Source organism: Haliaeetus leucocephalus, unplaced genomic scaffold (assembly GCF_000737465.1).
Source record: "Haliaeetus leucocephalus isolate CR32 unplaced genomic scaffold, Haliaeetus_leucocephalus-4.0 Scaffold284, whole genome shotgun sequence".
NCBI lineage: Eukaryota > Metazoa > Chordata > Aves > Accipitriformes > Accipitridae > Haliaeetus > Haliaeetus leucocephalus.
In genome coordinates, this window is record NW_010972720.1 from 3,703,810 (window position 1) to 3,726,123 (window position 22,314).

General features: G+C 38.9%; 1 protein-coding gene across 2 annotated transcripts; it reads right to left on the reverse strand.

Moving 5' to 3' along the window:
- Window positions 1-1,182: 1,182 nt before the first annotated feature.
- On the reverse strand, window positions 1,183-19,823 carry AGA (aspartylglucosaminidase). Of its 2 annotated transcripts, XR_774511.1 has the most exons (10): window positions 19,662-19,823; window positions 17,486-17,639; window positions 16,730-16,842; window positions 11,812-11,924; window positions 10,737-10,851; window positions 8,779-8,854; window positions 7,891-7,998; window positions 5,614-5,747; window positions 3,303-4,775; window positions 1,183-1,693 (listed from the first exon to the last, which is right to left on the reverse strand). XR_774511.1 is itself a non-coding variant. In XM_010569980.1 (9 exons), the coding sequence occupies exons 1-9, from the start codon at window positions 19,804-19,806 to the stop codon at window positions 4,675-4,677; spliced, it is 1,059 nt and encodes a 352-aa protein (XP_010568282.1). In that variant the 5' UTR covers window positions 19,807-19,823; the 3' UTR covers window positions 2,464-4,674. The 2 variants fall into 2 exon arrangements, 1 of the variants encoding a protein (XP_010568282.1); XM_010569980.1 differs by lacking the exon at window positions 1,183-1,693 and having other exon boundaries at window positions 2,464-4,775.
- Window positions 19,824-22,314: the final 2,491 nt, after the last annotated feature.

Below are 22,314 nucleotides of genomic sequence, written 5' to 3' on the forward strand. Positions count from 1 at the left end.
TCTGTCACAGAATCATAGAATGGTTCAGGTTGGAAGGGACCTTAAAGATCATCTAGTTGCAACCCACCTGCCATGGGCAGGGACACCTTCCACTAGACCACGTTGCTCAAAGTCCCATCCAGCCTGGCCTTGAACACTTCCAGGGAACGCTGTCAGCACGTGACAAAAAGCTCATCTGTAACTGAGACCATATACATTTGTGAACTCAAGTTACTAAACCTTCAACAGAGAGGTCTCTTACACATTTTGATCTTCTAAGAATGAAAACAAAAAAATAAAGTGTCAGAGTATCACAGTGCATTTCTCCTGTTCAGTTACCCTGGCATTCTACGAAGATTAAATACAGTCTGCAAATGCAGTTGGAAGATCAGACATAAAGTAGACACTCTTTCACAAAAAGCCTTTCTCCTGCTGGGAGGGTTAGGATCTGTAACGATCTCTGTATGCTTGTCTTGGAAAAGTAACAAGTTCAGGTTCTTCCCATCTGTACATAAGAATATTCAAATAAACCAAGGCCACTGGATTTCTTGCTAAACTGAATTTCTTGTTCCCTAGGATCTTTAAATGACAAATGGTAAGAATGCAGAAATATAGAATGCAACCCAATTTCAAAACTACATTCAAGTGGCAGAGCTCACCGCTTTTTATATTTTACGCAACACCAGCAATCAAAATAATAATTCAGCAACAAACAGAATTAGAGCCAAAACGTATTTCAGAGTCAGCCTGGAAAGAATGCAAAGGTGAAATTAAGAAACTTCCCATTCATCTAACATATGAAAGTTTTTTCCACACAGAGCTCTGAAATCACCATTTCTAACCAATAAAACCCCCTGACTTTTACAACACAATTGTCAATGATTTTTCCCTATCCTACTAGGAAAAAAAAAAAAAAAAAAAAAATCAGAAACAGGAACTCCCTGAACAACTGGCACACTTTGAAGTTGCTATTGCTTTTATTTCACAGACCACCACCTGTCACTGTAAACATATCAGCTAATCACACCAAGAGAGTATTGCACCAGCAGGTGTATTTACCTACGTTGATTCCAACTGTCAAGGGGGGAAAAAGAAGAGAATGAAAACACAGCAAATAGCGTTAAGTGCACAGACATCTAAAAATGTTTGCTGCCTGACTCAGCAGCTTAACCAATAATAACATAGCTAGTCATAAAATCCTGAGATTCTGCCACATCTGCTCCACGGACATTTCAGTAATGTTCTTTTGCTGTAAATTTAATTTAACTGATGTGGAGGAATGAACAGATCCCCCAGTGAGAACATTTGTAGTTCAGTGCTTAACGTACACATACACTACTTGCGTATTAGAACTTGCATATAGTAAATTTAACTCTATCACTGATGTTACCTCACACACACAGACTACAGATAATAGAACTGAAATCCTGCACATATTCTCTGTTTCAAAACAAGAAGGAACAGAGTTGTAAATGATTTACAACAGTCATGCAATAACTGAACCCAAACAACAAATGCTAAAAGAAGAATTTCTAAGTTAAAAAGCAATCAGCAACACTGTTGTTTTTACCCTGTGGAAAGATAATAGATTCACTCCAGTTTATATAGTATTACTTGTAGATTCCATCCGGAAGACCGACCTTGAATTCTCTGAAAATCTGAATGATTCCTGATTGAGGTAGTTACAGATGAAAAGACATATTTCAGCAGTAACCTACAAACAGTGAAATGACAGGGAAGTTTTCTTCAATAAGTGCATACAAAACATTGTCAGGGTTCACACAGATTACTTTATTAAAGAACAATTCAGTGGCATACAAAAACATGACATAGTTGGCTTTCTTAGAGCACTGAGCTAAGATTCTTCTTCTGTCTACATTGGGTAAAGCGATAATTTTCTAAGAAGTTTTAGAAATAGAAAAAAGCAGGCTAGCTAGAAGCTAATGAACTTAAAACACATTTGGACCCATAACTTTACAGACAGGAAGCATTAAACTGTACCACTAACTTGCAAATACTCATATTCTGTGTAGGTTTTTTCTGTGTTTTGTAGTAAAAGTTTGAGAGTAAAAACTTAAAAATACAAAATTCCTTGAAATCAGAAACAGTAAGATTTTTTTTTTTTTACAACCACAGCAGAAACTGTCATAGAGTTTTTGCTTACTTTTGGCAAGGGTTTGTACCTGTAAAAAGCTTTCTTAAAAAAAGCTCATGTGTCTGCTAAGCATAAAACAGCACTACTACTAACAACCTTTAAAGAAATACTTTTAATACAAAATATTGAACAAATTATTTTTTTAATTCAGAATTCTGTCCATAACATCAGAACAGCACATGTATAAATATTATAATTTAATATACTGTCAAATTAACAATATATTAAAATAGTTTACACAAACTAACCCTTTCAGTTACGGTAACTAATTCAGCATGACAAAGCAACCTACATTATTAAACCACATGTATTAGTACATATGTCTCATGGAGATGAGTTAACTATGCAGTAACTTAGTGACTTCAGGTATACTGTTACAGAACACTCATGATCTTTCAGCATTAGCACTCACAGCCTCTAGAGGCGTACACTAGCTAGTACAGAGTGGCATAAGCACACTATGGATGTTCCCAACCTCCCTCAAAAATGAATCCTGGTGGATTCAGCTGCAGCAGTTTGAGATATTACCACTCAGCTGGCAGTACTGAATCTTCTATGTTCACAATCCACAACACTATCTCCAAAGTAACAATCATTGGGATTTACTAATCTATTTGCACTTGACTGCCTGAATTATGTGAAGATACAGCAGCCATGGCAGAAGGGTTGTAGGCAGGACAGGTAGAAAACTTATCTTAATCCAGTGCAGATATATTCAGCAAGAGCTTCTTTGACTACAGCTTGTTGTGGCCTATAGTGAACTCTGTGCTATGAGATGCTCTAAAGATCCGGTGACAGAAGTGAATCACCAGATAAATTACATTGTTGATGAAGTTCAACAGCAGGCCGTTAAAGACGACTATTCTAGTTCAAATGTTTTTTCCTAACCTTCAAAGATACCAACTCAGAACATAAGGCAACAATCATTCTAAAGCACAACACACAAGCATCTAAACAACCTTACTTATAAATGATACACTAAGGTGTGCTTTTATTACCCAACAATTTTATTCAAGTAGACAATGAATAATTAAAGTATTTATGACAGGACATGCTCATTTTACTTGCTCCCCCTTTTAACTTTTCCTAGCTCAAGTTTAGCAAAGATTCAATCAAATGATCAGCAAGCCACCAAGTTAAGAAAATGATCAAACAGATCTTCCAATACCTGTGGAACAATCCTCAAGATGCTGAAATTCTATTACAAATGAATCCTGGTATCTCTAGACACAGAAAGATAAAGTGACAAACCCAGCTTTGTCAGCTGTAGGTAATTGTCATGCTTTAGGTACGCAACTGGTCCTTTGCAGGGGTAGATGTGCTACAGGAAAGGGCAAGCGTACAGCATATTAGTGACAAGGAAATCACTGTGATTAAGATTCATAACTTAACTTCCACTACAAAAAAAGGTCCAGGAAGATTTCCACCTGTCTTCACATCCAGTTAGAGTCAATGCCATACTCCTTGAAGGCTTGTACTAGCAGGGATGTTTCGATGTCCTTTCTATTCAAATGTATTCTCAGCTGTTGTGAAACAAGTTAGAAAGGTCCACAAGGAGAGGCTCCTTATGTCTTAAAGCTTTCAAATCTTCTCCACTACTCTTCAACTCCGTTTCCTTGCTTGTCAGCATGTGCATGCAATTTTCAAGAGAAAAGAAAACCTGAGCTAAATCTTAGAAAGGCAAAATAAGTCTCACATGTAGAGGCAGAGCCCCTCCTGTTCCCTGCCCTTTATTCTAGATTTCTCCCAAATATGTTTTTAAATGGCAAAGCGAAAGTCCAGTTCAATGGTTACTACTCATCACTTTTGGCTACTTAGTTCTTATGAAAACAGACAGACTATAAGAGCCATTAGACACTTGGTCTCTTTGCATGCATATGACCACCTGTCCACTTTATGAGCTCTCTTTAAAAGTTTTTTTCCAGTGACCAAAGCTCTACTTTCCCCAAAAAGCAGGTGAAACTTAGCTTTAGTTGGAAGTAAATATACAACAGATAACTTTTTGTGATATTTAGAGCCACAGTTTGATTGTCAGGTTTGCAAAAGTTTAAAAATTGAGTTGGGATGTAAGGTAATGCCTACTAAATTCATGACTTAAGAGACCTCAGTAGTGAAGCACATCAATTTCAGCCACTCCACTTAGATGTAGATTTTTAAGCAGCAATGAATTGCCTATGCTAACTGTGAAAGTGTCAGCACTAATTAGAATTTTGCAACTGTGTTCACTTCCCTTAAACTACATAGATTCAGGTTTTTAAACCTCACTCTAGATTATAGTACCAGTCTACAATCATTTAGAAATAAGTTACCAAGATAATTACATTAGGAAACTACACATTAAGTTTAACTGCACTACACAAAGCCATAATAAAGTAGAAGATATTAAAAACAGTGAAGTAGTAGCTGCACCATCAACACACCTTTGTACTTGTTTACATGATTATGCAACACTGAAAATAAATGACCATTTTAAAAAGTAACACCTGGGGAACCTTACTGCTTTCCTGCTCTAAGTTTAGATGTTAATAGGACAAAAGAAATTAAATGCAATCTACTACTTGCTCAGTTGGCTGACTTAGCAAAGGGCTAGAAACCATGAAGCGAAACTGTGTGAATCCTGGAATTTTATTACATGCAGCACCTAGAAAAGAAAAAAAAAAAGTGTAATTTGCTGCATTTAGGATTAGTGTCTTTGTCATTGTACCTTACCATCTAAAGACCCAGTTACTAATTCTACTACAATGGTGTAATTATTCTTTTACAATCTGTTTAACCCAAGACATCTTGAAAATATTTAATTTTTAAGTAAAAATACAGTGCTACTGACTGCTGTAGTGCAATTAATGCCTTTATAATACAATTCAAAACAGTAATCTAAGTTAGGAAAACCTCTCTCCTTCTTTCAATCCTGATTAACTTAATGAGTTCCTCCAACACTAATCTCTTAAACACAGAACTATGGGAAATAAGAGATCAAAGAACAGCAATAAGCAGTCTAACTAAATAAGCCATGTTGATTAGCAAATTGTATTTCTTACTGATCTAAGAGTTCACTAATGAGATGCCTGGCACAATGACTGATCTTGGATTGCTTTGAAACTATGCTTAACATTCACATTCTCCCTGCCTTATGCCATATCTAGGGAAAGCATAAGCATCTTTTTTAAAACCTTCAAATTAATCATACACAGTCCAGGAAAACACATGAAGGTTGTACATATTTTTGATTTTTTTACTAAGACTTGCATAAATTTTGTGAAAGTCTAAGACACCAAAATGCACAGGAAAAATTAAAGTATCTCAAACCCACACTAGGACACAATTGCCCTGCTAACCAGCATTTGATATTATGAATGGCCAGTATTGCTGCAGTGTTCTAAGAATAATTAAAAACTTCTGCTTTAAAACCCACCTTTGGTTTTGTACTTCTGTGACCTAGTTAGAGTCAACAAGCTTTGTCTGTTAAGCAAAATACATACCATAACTTCCAGTTGTATTGGCACATATAACAGCACCAAAGAACTTTGGAACATACTTCTGGATTCTGGAAATAACTTTCTGACAGGCTACTGTTGGGTCTGTTCCCATCCTCATATACTCCACAGCTTGATAACTAAAAAAAAAAAAAACCCCAAACAAAAACAACGCCACAACCAGTTAGCCATACTCAGGTTATATATTCTAAAATACCATTCAGACACCTTGGTTTCTTTGAATAATGGAAACACACGATAAATAATCTTTAGCCAAACTTGATATTGGCAATTATTACTAAAGTTCTACATGAAAAGTAATTAGAAACAGGACTAAAAGGGACTGCAAGATGTCATCTATCATTCTAAGGCAGGACCAAGCCTGGGATAACTCTGATCATTTGCAGTAGAAGAGGCTAAGCAACAGATCAGTTAAAGAATTACAAAGAAGCAGTTAAAGAGTTAGTGGCTTTTATTTTGCATTACATGATTAAGTTTGAAAAGTAGTAATAACTTTTAATGTCAAAAAGGCCAATGTCAAGATAATTTTTTGAAGAAAATTGACCTCCAATATTACATTACTGATAAATTATTGATTCTGGTAAGCATTAAAGATCTTTCAGAAAAAACTTGAGTTTCTGAAAACCTCAAAATTGACACATTATTTCATGAATATGAAGGTACAATGTTTTGATCAAGACTTTGAGCCACTTTCAAATTTTTTGCAAGCCAATTTAAAAAAAAAATCTTAACTCTAAATGAAAGAGTAATCAAAATGAACTTCCTTTGTATCTACACTATCATTAGACAAATTACTATATTGGCATTGCTTGAGATGAATCAGTTGCATTTCCAAAACATCCTCAGAGGCAAAAAAATTACTTTTGTTGTCATTTTCTTTCAGAACCTGAAGATTAAAAGATAACATTTAATATAACTTACAAACACCCCTAGATTTTGTTTTGATGAAAGATGCATATACCAAGACCAAGCCACTCTTGTTACACTATGACTCATCCACAGATAGCATTAACTATACATGTTATCAAAGTACCACAGAACTTTCCTTGCATTTTGAGACTCCCTGTTATCTTTCATTTATTCTAACAATCAAATAGGTTCAAGTTATCTAAAGATAACTATCTGAATATAAAGCTATATTTCACAGGAGTTTCTTCACTAATAAAAATTCAGTAAGATGTTACTATCTCAAAGGTGGCAGACAGAAAATACTAGCAATTTTGCCCTTTATTTGACACTTCCTTCACTTCTGGCAGGTCAATTCTATTCCTTGTTTTCATGTGGGAGTATCTAAATTACATGGAATTAGGAAAGATCTGTATCTACAAGGAACCTGTGATTAACCACCTAGCCTGAGTTGTTCTCTAAAACCCGCTAGTGCCAACACAAAATGTTTTAAGCATTACAGCCAAATCCTTCAGGCTGCTAAACTGTAATGTAAGCTTTTATCGATTAACCTCATAGTGGAGCTCAACTCACTACTACTGTTGGTATCTGATACCTCAGGATAATTCATGAAGTTGTCAATTGCCTTTGTATTTCAAGACTGGCTTGTGACAGCTTGAAACTCATTGAGGACATTTGTAAATACGCAACAGCTAGTAGGTATTCATAACTGCTAGAGTTTCAAAAAAGCACTTGAGTAACATAAAGGCCACTGCTGTATTTTCCTTCAAGCATCAGTGCCCATTATGTTCAGCACAGACTTCCATAACTCATTCCCGCTGAGACTGACCCACAAGAATGACTGTCAAGACTCAGTGATGAGAACAGCCATATTTTACACAGGTTATGCAACCACAACAACAGCACTAAAACACCTCTTCCAGTTTCAAATTAGATGCAATTTCATAGGATTGTTACAGTGACACCTCCCCACCCTCCTGAGTAATCTGAGCCTCAACCCTTATCCTTTCTACAATTTATAACACTAATTTCCCACACAACAAAACACTTTGAAGGAGAAAGCTAATCAGTTCTGTTAAAAAGCATGCAGGCTGGGAATATACTCATTACCTGCTGCCTGTTTGCTCACAGCTTGGCAGTACTAAGGGATCTGTCATCAAGATATTTAAGAAGTCACTTCTTTTAAGACAGATCATAAGGATGACTCGATTCTGTTACTATTCTTTCCCCTTCCATTCATTCCTTTACTCCCACTTCAGCAGCCAGTAAGTCAGACTGTCTTTTTAATCAATTACTTCATTTGCTGAGTTCACATTTTGCTACAGAAAGCTAATGAAGCCTGCCCTAAGGACAAACCTGGGTAAGAACCGCATCATGATGTCACCATCCCCAGTGGCTGCAGCTCCTCCGGCTGTACTATCCGCATAGGATCCTGCTCCAGCTATCGGAGAATCTCCTACACGGCTGTAGTGAACAATGGAAACAAACAAAAACTGGAAACTATAGAAAACTGTAATTTACGAATTCCAGTAGGATTGCATTAAGATAATAGGTCTTGGCCTGATACTGGCATGCTCTTATGACTTGGGCACACTTTTAACTTTGTCAACCTTACTGCCTCCAGCTGGGTTAGTGTTAAACCCACAGGAGAACAGAACAGGTAAAGAGGTCACTCCACTGCAGTCAGAAGTCTTGTCTTAAAACTACCAATAAAAGTGATCTGTGATAACCTGACTGACCCGAGGCTTAATCCACCTCCAATGCACAAGTGGTTTTTATTACACTGACTATAGTTAGGGCAGTAAGGTTTAGCCAGTAGGCAACAGTAAGCAGCTGGGGACATTAGTACATTCAATAACTTGTTGCTAAATCCAGAAGTTGTCTGACTTGGTTGACAGACAAGATTCCTAACTGGGTAGAAAAAAACCCTCAAAGACAAAATACAGGCCTGGGGCTCTGATTCTATGTACATTGCTTTGGAGACTGTGCACCTCTCCGGAATGCTCATTTGTCTCTGGTGCCTTGCCTTACAAGCTGCCTCACAATTGTGCCAGTTGTTTGTGTCTCTGTATGGTGAATTAAGCCAGCTGAAAAAAACCATTCCCTCAACAAACACAAATCATCTTGCAACTGAATCAGTTTCTCAGTATTAGGATTTATGGCAGTCCCCAGAAATAAGCAAGGCCATTTCGTGATAGGAAATGAGATGGGGAAAAAAGTTTTTTGTAAACCAGACATACCAACCCTGGAATTTTGTGGACTGCACCATTAGTAGATGTCCCAGAAGCAACAGTTCCGCTCCCACCAATTACAACCATACCTAAAATATTCAATAGGGATGAAACATTCAGAAACACTGCTAACAATTTTGTTAAATTGGCACTATGGTTATCAAACAGAACCACAACGCCCAGACTGTTAAAGTTACTGATATCCTGAAACACAGAAAAGTTGTACTCTCGTAGAAAACAAGTTCTTTGTAAAACACATTTTGAAACTTTTTGGGTGTATTACAAGAGCTCAGAATGGAATCTAAAACAGTGACTGCCACACTGTTCAGAGCTGTATGTTACTGCTGCCAAAGCAGCCACTGTCTCCTGATATACACCTACGTTAACTAGTAGACAACAAGTACCTGGTGTCATCACATCCTGCATCAGTACCACCAGAACAACAAATTTTGGAAATTATAAATGGTGCTTAAGGGAGATTAAAAAAAAAAAGTCAGAAGGATGAGCTTATATTTGGCAGAAGGTGAAATACTGCCTACCAAAGTAACAAGAATTACATGACAGGCAATCAAATGTGTGGATGAGCCTACCCCTTGCTACTTTTGTGCTGATAAGGAAGCCACTGCCTCATTAGGGAAGCTCAGATTGGCACTTGGAACAGGATTTGGGATGAGCTGCTTCTCCATAAAGCAAGACTTCATCTTGTCAAGATGGCAGAAATTGTTGCTAGCATCAAACTCCAGTACAAAGTGAGAGCCAAGAAGCAGAATTCAAATTCTCTGATCTCACTAAGCAGTACCTCCTTCCATAGAAAAGTCTCCTGACCAGTAGAAGCTAAAAGCATAGAGGTACTGACTCTATGGCCACCATTACCCTCTGCAAAAAGATTGGAAGGGCATCAGTTCCTACCAACTTCCTAAATGCATTCTAAATAAAGACCCTTCTCAAAATGTGTTAGTCAGGGAGATATTTCATATATAAAACAAACAATGGGGTGGGACAACTTGAAGTACAAATATAAGCACCATCATTTACTGTACAACCCAGTAAAGAAAGCTACCTACCAACTTCAGAATTTGGTAGGTTGCCTGACTTCTGTAGAACATTAATTGGTTATTAGTAGGGTGGACTGAAAGCAAAGAAGATTCATACTGAAACAACATGTTAATTCTTGGTATTGCAAATACTGTCAGGCAGAAAGTTCTGAATTGCTAAACTGAGAAAAATCCAGACTAAACCAAAAAGTGCAAGTTTCAAGACTACAAAGTATAAAGCTTTGAAAGACATGAATCTAACTGCTCCAGTCCTTTCTCTGATCTGCTCATTAATCAGCTTATAGGCTTAGCAATTAACAGTCCTCAATCAGTAAACTCTTAGAAATCTCTGGGGACTACTACTGTTAACCTGTTTTAAACATAGTAGTTTCTTTAGAAATGTATTGATCTAGTCAAAAGCCAGAATAGAAGAAAAATGAAAGTAAGCTTTATTTTTTGAGTTTAAGGACTGTCTGACAAACACTGCTTTTGGTTGGCAACAGGACTAACTGTTTACTCGTTTCTTCCACCACTGCAAAGGGTTTTAGGTTGGTCTGACAGCTACGGGGAAGACTTGACCTAAGTTAACCATAATCAAGATAAAAAATAATATTTTTTTAACCTTGATCAGTTTTCTAAGCATCCATAGCTGCCCAGGCAATTATGCCAAGATACCTGAGGGAAAAGCAGTAGGGCAATTAACAAATAGCTAAGGGCAAAAAATGAAGCAAGTAGCTGTACAGCCAGACCACTGGAAAAAAAACCCAAAAAACAAATCCTACTTTTAGGTGCTCCTAACATGTAACACAATCTTGAAACCACTATAAATAGAAAATAATGCCTATATGAAATACTTTTCTTTAAAATCAGTATGATTTAATCTGTAGGAGAATAAGGAAAAAAACCCCAAATCATCAGAGTTACCAAAGGTTGTTACCAATAGTATCATGATTATGAACACTTCTTTGTGAGATGGTCTGTTCTTCTTTACAAGTTACTTTTTCAGGCCGTTTGTATGGTCCACAGGATTTTGAAGAGTCTGGTACCACATTCTGTAATTATTTTGTTATTTGCATGAATAACGTATTATGCTTCATTACAGATCAACTTAAAAAATACTACAATCAATACCTATAACCTACTACACATATATCAGACACGCAATACTTAAATTATACAGCTGTACGGAAATCCCACAAGTTGTTTTGCTTAAAGAATGAAGACTGACTTCTGGTATTATAAGGTAAAAAGTTTTTTCTACTAGAAAGTTATATTGTTCAAATTAAAGATTCTCTTTCGCTCAACTGACTGGTCAAAAAAAGCTCATCCTTCAGCAAAATGAAGAAAATTTGCAATCTAAAAAAATCAACCAGATGAACTGAGCTTGTTTTACTGTCACATCAAGATATTACATCAAGTCAGTATCATAGTCAAGATATTTTCCCAACTGAAAAACAGAATATGTACTGAATTAAAATGGTTCAGCAACGCAATATTTCATATCCAAGAAACAATAAAGACAGTGTACAAACAGGTAGAAATCTGCAACACCAATCCGAAAACAAAAAAAACCTCACCACAATAGGCAAGTTTAACACAGACAGCTGCACTAATGTGATGTGTTCACAGGTCTGCATAAAGCCACTCTAACTATTTAAGGACCTTAATTGCTACTGTATGATTTTCTTTCAGAAATTTATATATGCATCAAAAATACATGCACTACTTCAGTTTCAGAAGTCCTGCTCAAATCTAGAGGTAAAAAATTTCCCCAACCAAAACACTACTGCAGCAATATCAAAACCAGCAGGATCTAAGAAATAAAAGCTAGGTATATACTCTTCCCAAATCTACCAAATGCTTGGTAATTCCAAGTTTGTTCTGTTTAATAAGCAAAACTTTTTTTTCTTCTTCACACGTAAAGCACAACTTCAACATAAGCTGAAAGGAAGAGGCACTGCTGCATTACTGACTTTCTAATCCCCCACTTCACCACCACCACCGCACTGTACCTTCCAGTAGTTTGGCTGACAGCTTTGATTAAGCCACTTCGAATACACCGAAAGAGATTTTTGGGTAGTTAAATCTTCATACGGAAACCCCATTCTTACAGCAAACAGGGAGGCTTTAAAAGCAACAAAAAACCAAAACTATTAATTTATTCACACTTTCATACATTTTATGATAATGCATTCATGTAATGTTATCTAGAAATCAAGAAATTCTACATTATCTATGGAGATGAGAAGTATTTCTTCAGAGAGCAGTATCAGCCATTATAGTGATATACAACTGCAGTAACAGACTCTACTTTCACTGGCAATATCAGATTTCCTCAATTCACTGTAACTATGTTAATACATATAAGTTTCACCATTGAAAAAGAAACAAATTCTAATCTGTTAACTGGACACAAATAACAGAGCAAGAGTGGTCTGGGCTCTGTGTGTCACAGAAATGTTTGCATAAGTGATATAAATAATAGTATATTTTCCTTATAAAGCTAGTCTTTTATGAAAAGTAAGTAACATAGTGGCACAACATTTGCCACTAAACCACCGGTATTTGCAGAAATCAATCCACCAGCTTACATCGTATTACACTTCTTCCTTGCAGCTTTAAAAGTGACTGCTTCCTTGTTTTCAAAATTAATGCAGTAAGTGTCAAGGGAGCAAAAGAAATACCAAAACAAGCAATGGAAGAATGCTGCACTCCTAAAAATGGCTTTTATAGTTAGGAAAAAGGAAAAGAAAAAAGATCAACTGTTCTCTCATCTTTTAGTTGTAGATACCTTTGATATTACCTAGTAACAGATACTGTTGCTAGATTCAGATGCTTGAACAATTTATATTACCAATCCTTGATAATAATGTCACTACCGGACGCAGCTGAACAAGAGTTAAGAAAAGCCTTCAATTATTTCTGGACTTTTCTGTGTTTTCCTTAAAAACTGACACAATTAATGTCTCTGCACTCAGAGGAAAAGAAAACTGACAGCTTCAATTAAACAAATATTTATTTTCCCATTTCTAGAACAAACAGGCAGGGGTTTTTGTAGTCGGTTTGGGGTTTTTTTTTGTTTGTTTTTGCTAAGGTAAAATTGTGCTTGTGCCTGTTTGTCAATCATTCTTTCATGACTTCTGAAGCCTTGTTTTTATTCCAGGAAGCAGAGTTGGTCATTTTTACTCTCTGAACTTTTTACTTGGATTATTGGTCTAAGCATTGCTAGGACAAAAAGGGAAAAGGTCAAGCACACTGTGATTATGAAACTTTCCAATCTGTTTGAGACAAACCTGAAAATTTCTTGGCAGATGATAACCAAAATTAATTCTTTTTTTTCCCCATTTGTAATCATTCTGCACTGAATGTCCCTCACCAGACTCAGTTCTACATTGATATACATGGCCTTTATTGCTAGTCTTCCAAGACTTGTCCTAAAGAAATTAGGGAATGAAGGGAGAAAGCAGTTCTTTTAACAAGAACAGTGTAAGAAGTGATCAGTGTTGTTATCTCTATCTGTTCAACAAAAGCTATACCAAGGGCAAGAAGTAGGAAGCAGGGAACTGTAGGCTAGTCAGCCTCACCTCGATCACTGAGAAGATGATGGAACAACTAACCCTGGAAACCATTTCCAAGCACATGAAGGACAAGAAGGTGATTGGGAATAGCAAGCATGGCTTCACAAAAGGGAACTCATGCTTGATCAGCCTGCTAACCATCTATGATGAAACAACTGGCTTGGTAGATGAGACAAGAGCAGTGGCTATTGTCTACCTTGACTTCCATAAGGCTTTTGACACTGTTCCCCATAAGATCCACACAGAGAAGTTGATGAACTCACTGTCTGCTCATCCAGCCAATACATGGACTAAAAACTGGCTGAAGGCCTGAGCTCAGAGGGCAGTGATCAGTGGTATGAAGTCCAGTTGGAGCCAGTAACCAGCAGTGTACCACTAGGGTCAATACTGGGTCCAGTAATGTTCAATATCTTAGTTAATGACCTGGATGATGGGGCAGAGTATATGTACCCTCAGCAAATTTTGCAGATGATACAAAACTGGGAGGAGTGGCTGAAGCACCAGGTTATGCTGGCATCTAGAGTGATCTTGACAGGCTGGAGAAATGGGCTGACAGGAACCTCATGCAGTTCAACAAAAAGAAGTGCAAAGTCCTGCACCTGGGGAGGAACAACCCCATGTACCAGTACATGCTGGGGCCACCCAGGGGGAAAGCAGCTTGGCAGAAGACCTGGTTCCAGTGGTCAGCAAGCTGAATGTCAGCCAGCAATGTGCCCTTGCAGCAAAGGCAGATAACAGGTTAAGCTCCAGATTAGGAGTGCTGCCAGCAGGTCAAGGGAGGTGATCCTTCCCTTCTATTCAGCACTGGAGAGGTCACACCTGGAGTGAGGCATCCAGTTCTGGGCTCCCCAGTACAAGAGAGACATGGACATACTGCAGACAGTCCAGCAAAGGGCCACAAAGGTCATTAAGGGACTGGAGCATCTCTCCTATGAGGAAAGGCTGAGAGCTGGGACTGTTCAGCCTGGAAAAGAAAAGGCTCAGGGGGGATCTCATCAGTGTATAAAGATATCTGAAGGGAGGGTGTAAAGAAGACCAAGCCAGACCTTTTTCAGTGGTGCCCAGTGACAGGACAAGAGGCAACGGGCACAAACTGAAACACAGGAGGTTCCCTCTGAACAGCAGGAAACACTTCTTCACTCTGAGGGTGAACAAATTGCCCTGAGGTTGTGGAGTCCCCCTCCTTGGAGATACTAAAAAACTGTCTGGACATGGTCCTGGACAGCAGCTCTAGGGGGCTCTGCTTGAGCAGGGGGATAAGATCAGGAGACCTCAAGTCCTTCCCAACCTCAACCATTCCGTGATTCTGTAATACCACCTCCTCCTTAAGTTCTCTGTGTACCAGAAGATTTAAAATACCCGAACTTCAATTTTTTGAGTCAAAGTAAGCAGAACTGTGAGGACTATTCAGGTGTCATGGCACTAACAGAATACATCAGTGTTTTTAACACTGAAGAGGAAAATGTCATCTTACCTTCATTAAAACTTTACTGCCAGGAACAATGTACAGGTCACACATTTAAAAATGATCAACTGAAAATTAATGTGTGCCACAGCTTGCCTCCTCTGGTGTCAACCACTCATAGAACTGAAATTTTAGGAGGCACACAGACTTTCCTGTATTATATCACTAAATATACTCAAATAAAAGTGCAATTTAGTTATTGGGGGAAAAAAAATAAGGAATCTCAGCAATTTTGTCTTGAATAAAAAAAGCCTGCAGAGTTTATATACACTTATATGAAAAGGTTTTACTATTTTAGCTAGCTTTTCTAGTGAAAATGTAAATATTTTTCTTTAGAAAAGAAATTGTCATTTCTCTCATATGCTGATTTGAAGGTTCAAATGTGTTCTTCCGAAGCTATAGCCCTATTTAATCTTTATCAATCTTCACCTGGTAAAGACAACTACAGCTTCCTTTATCCATGTTCATATTTCCACAGAAAATACATTCCTTCACAAGAAATACTATTCTTTCTCAATTTCTCCACTGCTTTGATTCATTCACTAACATTTATTACCATCTCCAATTTTTACTCAGATATATCTTCAGCTCTTCCGTCTTTCTTTTGCCACTACTGCTAGACAGTGTATTCTGAGGAAGTTCTCACTGACATCAAGGACTTAACATAACAGCCTTGTCCACATGACTCCGTTATGCAAAGGGCGAAATCCTTAGGCTGAAAAATACATTTTAAATCAGCACTTTAATTCTTCCGCTTCTTCATCTTCCTTATCTTTTTTGCTCATTCTACCAATCAAAAGTTAAAAATATTTTGATAACTACCAATGACCGGGAAAGGAGTATTATGAGCATTTCTTCCTCCTCTATTTAACACCTGACCAATTTCTTTTTCAGCATCACTTGTGAAATCTCTCTTACCAAAGCCACTTGTGATCTAATCATGGCCAACTGCTTGAATTAAATAGAATCTGCAAACGTCTCTCCCTTTTTTCAGACCTTGTCAAACACTGTCCTCACCTTCCTGTATTGCCTATTTTACTCCATCAAAAAATTGCCATTGCATTTATTTCTCTATCATTCTGTACACATTAATTCCTTCAAGATTCCTTTTATCTCTTCTTATCAGTTTCAAAGCACTTGACTCACCCTTAATGCTCAGATGTCAATTTCCACACTTATCTCCACATTTCTTTCTGAGCAGGCACATATATTTTAAACATCCTTAACTGTGAGCCAAGTAACCTTCCACTCAGTATTCATATACCTCCCTGGAATGTATATCTCTTTTGAAACCAGTATTATTCTAACAGTAGCAGCTCATATTTTAAAAGCTCAACTATTCCTTGAGTTTGCCATCACTCTTTTGTTGTGCCTAGGAGTACAGCCCCTAATGTAATTTTCTACATTCAAGTTCTCACTAATATTTTTATGAAATATTAGTAATTGTGCTCAATATATATATATATACTAAAATAGTTAAATGTAACTGTGGTGTCTATTAATTCTGTCACTCCTTAGAAAAAGTTATTCCATGGTTTCAAATCAAGTATTTACATCTAACAGCTTCTACAGTGTCTTGTATCAAATCATCTTTGATACCTTTGATATCAGTGATAATAGCAAAGCCTTGGGATTACAAGTTAATATTTGTAGTTAAATTAGTGGAAAGACCATAAAATTGTATTTTTCTTGTCATGTGCAAATAATGGAATTATACCAATCCATACACATGTTATAAGAAAGTAAACACTCTGAACTATTTGACTAGATTCATTTGATCATCAGGGAATTCCTCCACCTATATTACCAAGATTAACATATGGCAATTTTAACCGGAAGCGTTTTAAGAAGAGGGTATGACTGGGAAACAGTTAAAGGAATAATTACCTGAGTCTCCCACTAATAACGTATGCTTAGTGTATTCAATGACCTTTCGTGCTACACCAATTGCATTTTTTACACGCCTGAGATCCGCAACTGCCCCAACTTCCATAGTGTTGCTGGAAACAAGAAATATTTATATCTTATTAAAAATACAAGAATAACTGTACCTTTTTTTATTAGAGAAAATCTGTTCTTGCCTAAATTAGAAAGCTTCCTCCTTTAACATATTGCTTTAATTGTTCTATGCCATAGACAGATGGCATCACACTAGTAGGAAAAAACTTCATACCTATATTGTTTCCTTTCACAGGCATGGGGATGTTGCTCAAGTAACAATAACACCATCCACAGTAATATTTTCAGTAGAGTAACTATTTTGTTACATAAACTCATAATGTGAACCAAACACTTGCAATTACTTTTTAACCAGAACGGCTTTAAATGGTAAATAAAGTATAGAAGACAATTGCTCCAGAAGTTAAATATTTATGGAACAAATCTAAAGGGAAAGCTCACAATGCTATAAACCATCTGCTCTGCAACTGCTATATCTAGAGCTGGATTACTGCACTACATGTAAAGATTCAATAACAAACATGCTTAGCTACTCTTCCACCAATCAGATAAGAATTTTTCCTAGTTCCGCAAGTTAACATACAACTTGTCCCATAGTCAGCCCTAAACCAAGATCTCTGTAAAAACCCTTACATTAAAGTGTGCTAAAAATTACAGGGATCATTCTTTGTGCATTTTTCTTACCCATCCATAATCATTGCGTCCAGTGTTGTTTCTCCACTTTCATCTGGGCTTCCTCCATATCCCACACTCCCATCGCACTGGTCAATCTCACATTGACCACAGCCTCTCTCAACTGCGTCCAGCTCAGAACCTCCCAACTGTAATACTCTCCAAGCTATAATGAACAAAAATAATTAAATGTCACCAGTGAAAACAGTCTCCACTACTGCTTTAAAGAACGTTTTAAGGGTGGACATGATGAAGATGCAGTATATAAGTGGATAAAAAAATACACTGTAACTTGTAAGTGAAATAAAGTCAAAATATAAATATATTCAAAAGACTGTAAAGCATTACTTTTCTAAATACTGTTTTTCTTGCATATCTGATTAGTGTTTCTTACTGAGAAATGAAGCTTTTTTCCTGACTGGGAAGGCATTATTTACTAACAATCATTACAACTTCTATATATTAAATAACCTCTGCACAGAACCAACCATTATCACTGTTTATTTAAAGCCTTTTGGGGGGAGGGAGAGGCAAAACTTTTATCTCAGCCTCCCCCCCCAAAAAAAACCCAAGACATTTATAACAAGCAGCCCACAAAAGCTTCCTATGAGAACACTAAGTATCCAGCTGCAGCATAAAAAAAATCTAAGACATAGTGATCTAAAAGCGCTGAACCTACATCAATAACTACATAAAAACAAAAAGAAAGTGGAAACAATATAAAAGAAATTACAGTCTCCACCTTCTCCTGCTCAACCCTTAGTCTTCTATTCTTCAGGATCTAGCTCATGGTGCAGTTTTGTAAGACATTACAGACATGCCAAACAACACGACTTGAATAAACTGAGCCTGAAGGCTTGGCACATATAATATCTCACAAGGTTGGACCTCAGGCAAGATTTTCCAAGATGCCTGAGCTTGCTGCCATTGACAGCTGCAATTCTGCTTCCTCCTCCTTGCGCTGGCTCTGGTGCTCCATCATCTGCCAGATCCAGCACAGGGGAGGCAGCAGAAGCATGCAGCCTGGCTCTTTTTGGCAGAGCTATTACACCGTCTCAACCATCTCAAGAAGCCTCATGCTCACAAATGCTGCATGCAACTGCATGAAACTGCCTGCACCAAGGAAAAAGTAAGACTTGACACCTAGCATCCAACTCCACGTGTGCTTGCCTTTTATTATAAACTTCAGCATGAGGAGTGCTGCTCCAATTCCCATTACCTTTATTGCTGTGAATAGCCTTAACACAAGCTTTCAAAAGCTGCAAAGCAAGGGCCTCACAGTTTTCATGACTGTATTTCAGTTCTGACCTATACAAGGCTTTATAGGTAACCCATTTCAGTAGCAAGGGTTCCCTAGTAAGGGGTTATTTACAACCCTACTATGCTAAAATAGCCTATGAGCCTTTTAAAATCAGTATCCACAACTAATTTATGTTGCCATGGGAAAACCTGCCTTGACACATCACTGAACAACACTGGGCTCCAAAAATATAATATTCAGAACTATCTAAATCTTTGGGGGCAAGAATGAATCTCTGAAGGGCACCATTAAAAACAAGCCACCATTGCGAACAGCCACAAGAGTGTAAACCACACTACTCGCAAAAGAATGTTTTTACTCTAGCTTTTCCACAGCTCATAAACACCTCCCACCCCCACCCCTTGTTTTTTAAACGCATTTCTCCCAACCTTTAAAGTCAAACCATTCGCTTGCAGGCTGTCGGGCAACAGCAGGGCTCAGCGACAGAGAGCCATCAACGCAAACGCAAGCTCAGGGCCTTGGCCCCTTCCCATACGAAGGTAACCTGGTACCCCGACGCCCGGCCCGGGGCCAAGCTCCCCCGAGACCCGGCGCAGGCCCTTTCCGAGCTCGCAGAGAGGCACTTCACGCAGTCGCCCCGCCGGTACCGGGGCTCGCTCTGAGCCGTGAGGGGAGCAGAGCCGGCAGCAAGGAGCCCGGCCGGGCGGCAGTCAGAGCCGTTTAACGGAAGCACGGTCACAGCCCGCTCCTTCTTGCCACACCTACGCGCCGTCACGCCTAAGAGACTTATTTCGTTGTTAAGCCAAAACCCCGAGCCCCTCGCCGGCCCCTCAGCAGGAGGAGGGAGCACCGAGCGATCGGCACGACACGGCACGGCACTGCCCTGCCCAGCGCCACCCGGCCCGGCCCGGCCCCCCGCCGGGGCACCTGTCTCCGCGGCCTTCCTAAACGCCCAGGTGTTGATGACTACGGGCAGGGCGGCAGCTGAGGCGGCGCCCACCAGCTGAAACACAACGAGCAAGAGAGGCGCGACCATCCTCCACCGCCGGCCCCCACCGCCTCCCGCCGCCATCGCCACCCGGCCCGGCCCCCACCGCGCCGGCACTAACCAGGCGGCTGCGGCGGCGCACGCGCCCACAGCCCCGCCGCGGCGGAGCGATACGGCCTCTGGCGGTTGCAGACCGCAGCGGAGGGTGCTGCCCGCCGCGGGGGAGTGGTGCTGAGGTCGCCCGCTCAGTGCTGTCCCGCCTCCGGAGGTCGGGGCCGGCCGTCGGCCTGCTGAGGAACGTGTCTGAGGCAAGGAAAAGCCTAAATGCCTCCCAGCGAAGGCCAAGGCCCAGGGCAGATTAAAATACAGTTTATATTTATTGTGCGTCTGGATGTGGCGTTAAAGCCAGCCTCCTTGCGCGGCGGTCCCCCTCCGTTGATGAAATGACCGGTGCTGGAGTGGAAGGCGGCTGTGTGGTGGGCGCCAGCTGAGACCCAGAGCCGGGGCGGCCCTGCGGCTGGCGGCAGGGCTGCAGGGTGGGGGCACGCCACATACAGCGTGTTCAAAAGCAATCCCCACGGGTGCTCGTGAGAGTCACATCCCGCGTCTTTACGTGCCGCCTTGTTAATGTGTATGTTTTTGTCAAAGGTGTCTTAACGGCACAGAGATGTTTCTGCGAAGGGTGCGTTTTGGGATCTACTACAGCGGATAGCTTACGGAAGAATTTGTAAAAAGCTTTGCTTTATAGAAACCATAAGATGTATAACAAGTAATTTCTTAATTCTGCCCTTGGGGTTGAAGCTTTTCATTATAAACCGTTAGCAATGGTTTAAAGTCATTTGACACATTGCCATAGTAGTCCGACTGTTTTTAGGTCTGTGGGCTCGCCTGCTGTTGGCATAGTGCACCGATCCGTGTTCAGGCCTGATTACGTTCAAGCAGTCGCTGATCATCAACCAGCTATTGTTTCTGAACAGCATGAAAAAAGGTGGGCTCTGCTTCTACCAGAGGAAGTGGATATAAAATATACTGGTGGTGGTTTGTTTTTTGGTTTGTGTTTGCTTTTGTTTTTGTTTTTTACTTTTTCAGCTCATTCTCATTATTGCTTTTCAGTATATGATGTGCCAAACTTAATTACACTTTACCAGCAATGTCGCTGGTCTTGTATTTGTAGTAAGAGGAGATACTTGGACCTCATGTGTGACAAGCTCAAGCTTGTAGGCATGCATAAATTGTAAGTATACCCAAGCTAGTTTAAAAAGCCTGAAGCAGTATTATTTTTATTATAACAAAATGATCCACAGACTTTGGAATTAAATGGTTGTCACAAAAGAAATGTATTATCCTTTATTACAGAAGTCACAAAATAGTAAAATACAGTATTGGGTTTGACTTTAGTAATAGCATGGCCTTGGTTTCAGCCAGTTCCCAAAAGCAAAACTACAGGTAGTCTGGAGAAACATTTACTCAGGTGAATACTGTTAGCTGATTTATTTCTGATACTACTGTTCTTATTTCTGTCACGTATTTCTGTGTAAAGCTGCTAGGGAAGGGAAAAGGGCCAAAATACAGATCTGAATTAATGTTAGCTGAAGGAAAACAGAGGAAAATATTTTCAGGAAAGTAATTTAGTAATAAGGGAAAAGGAAAATATAATCAAACATGTTCCTAAAATTGATACATTAATGATATTTTTCAAATACTGTTTTCTTTTAGCCAGATAAAATGGACCATTATGAAAGAAAAACACTTTGATATGGGTGTCATTCAAATAAAAGTATTGACTGTGATGGCTGCATCTGCAGGCTGAGCCTGCACAGCTGTGGAGAGAATATTTTGTTTGACTTGAAACAGAATACCATTATGCTTTGAGGCCCATGTAGAAATTCAGTTGGTTTGATTTCTGTGGTATGCTCTCTAACTAGCATTCAAATGTGAATGACTTACTGCTAGAAATAAATGCAATGATGAATCCATGCTTTACTGTATACAATGTTATTTAATATCATATTTTTTTATGCTGTGAAAAAACTCACAAAGTAGACACTGCTCTCAGATACAGTGTGTAAAATCAACAAAGTCGATATAACTCTGGTTTTACATGCTGAAAGCTGAGCAGTATCTGTCCATCGAAAGAGAATCTTTTTCCATGTGTTAAGTGTTCTCATGTACTGTAAGGTCTTTTGGGTATGGGTTGCCATTTCATTTTAAGTTTGTACAGCGTATAGTGCCAGTGTGTCCTAGCTTAGCACTCCTTGATCCTTGACAATACGTTAATGAGCATTAATATATAAAATGAGAAAAAATACCGTTGCTAACTAGAATAACCAATCAGCCATCAGTAATAACTAATGGACAACTCTGCAGCATCCATCTGGGCTCTTGATTTGCCTTCTGTCTCTGATATAAAGTATTTTAAAATTGGTCTTTGAATTTAAAACTTGTTTGTATTTTCATAAAAATGAGGTGTTGTTTTATATCAGTTCTTCCTACATCAGCAGTGAAAATGCACCTGTTTGTCCCTCAATACTTACTGTTATCTTAGAGACTGTAGCTAAGGTAAATGGTGACACCAGTAGACTTTTGTCTCTG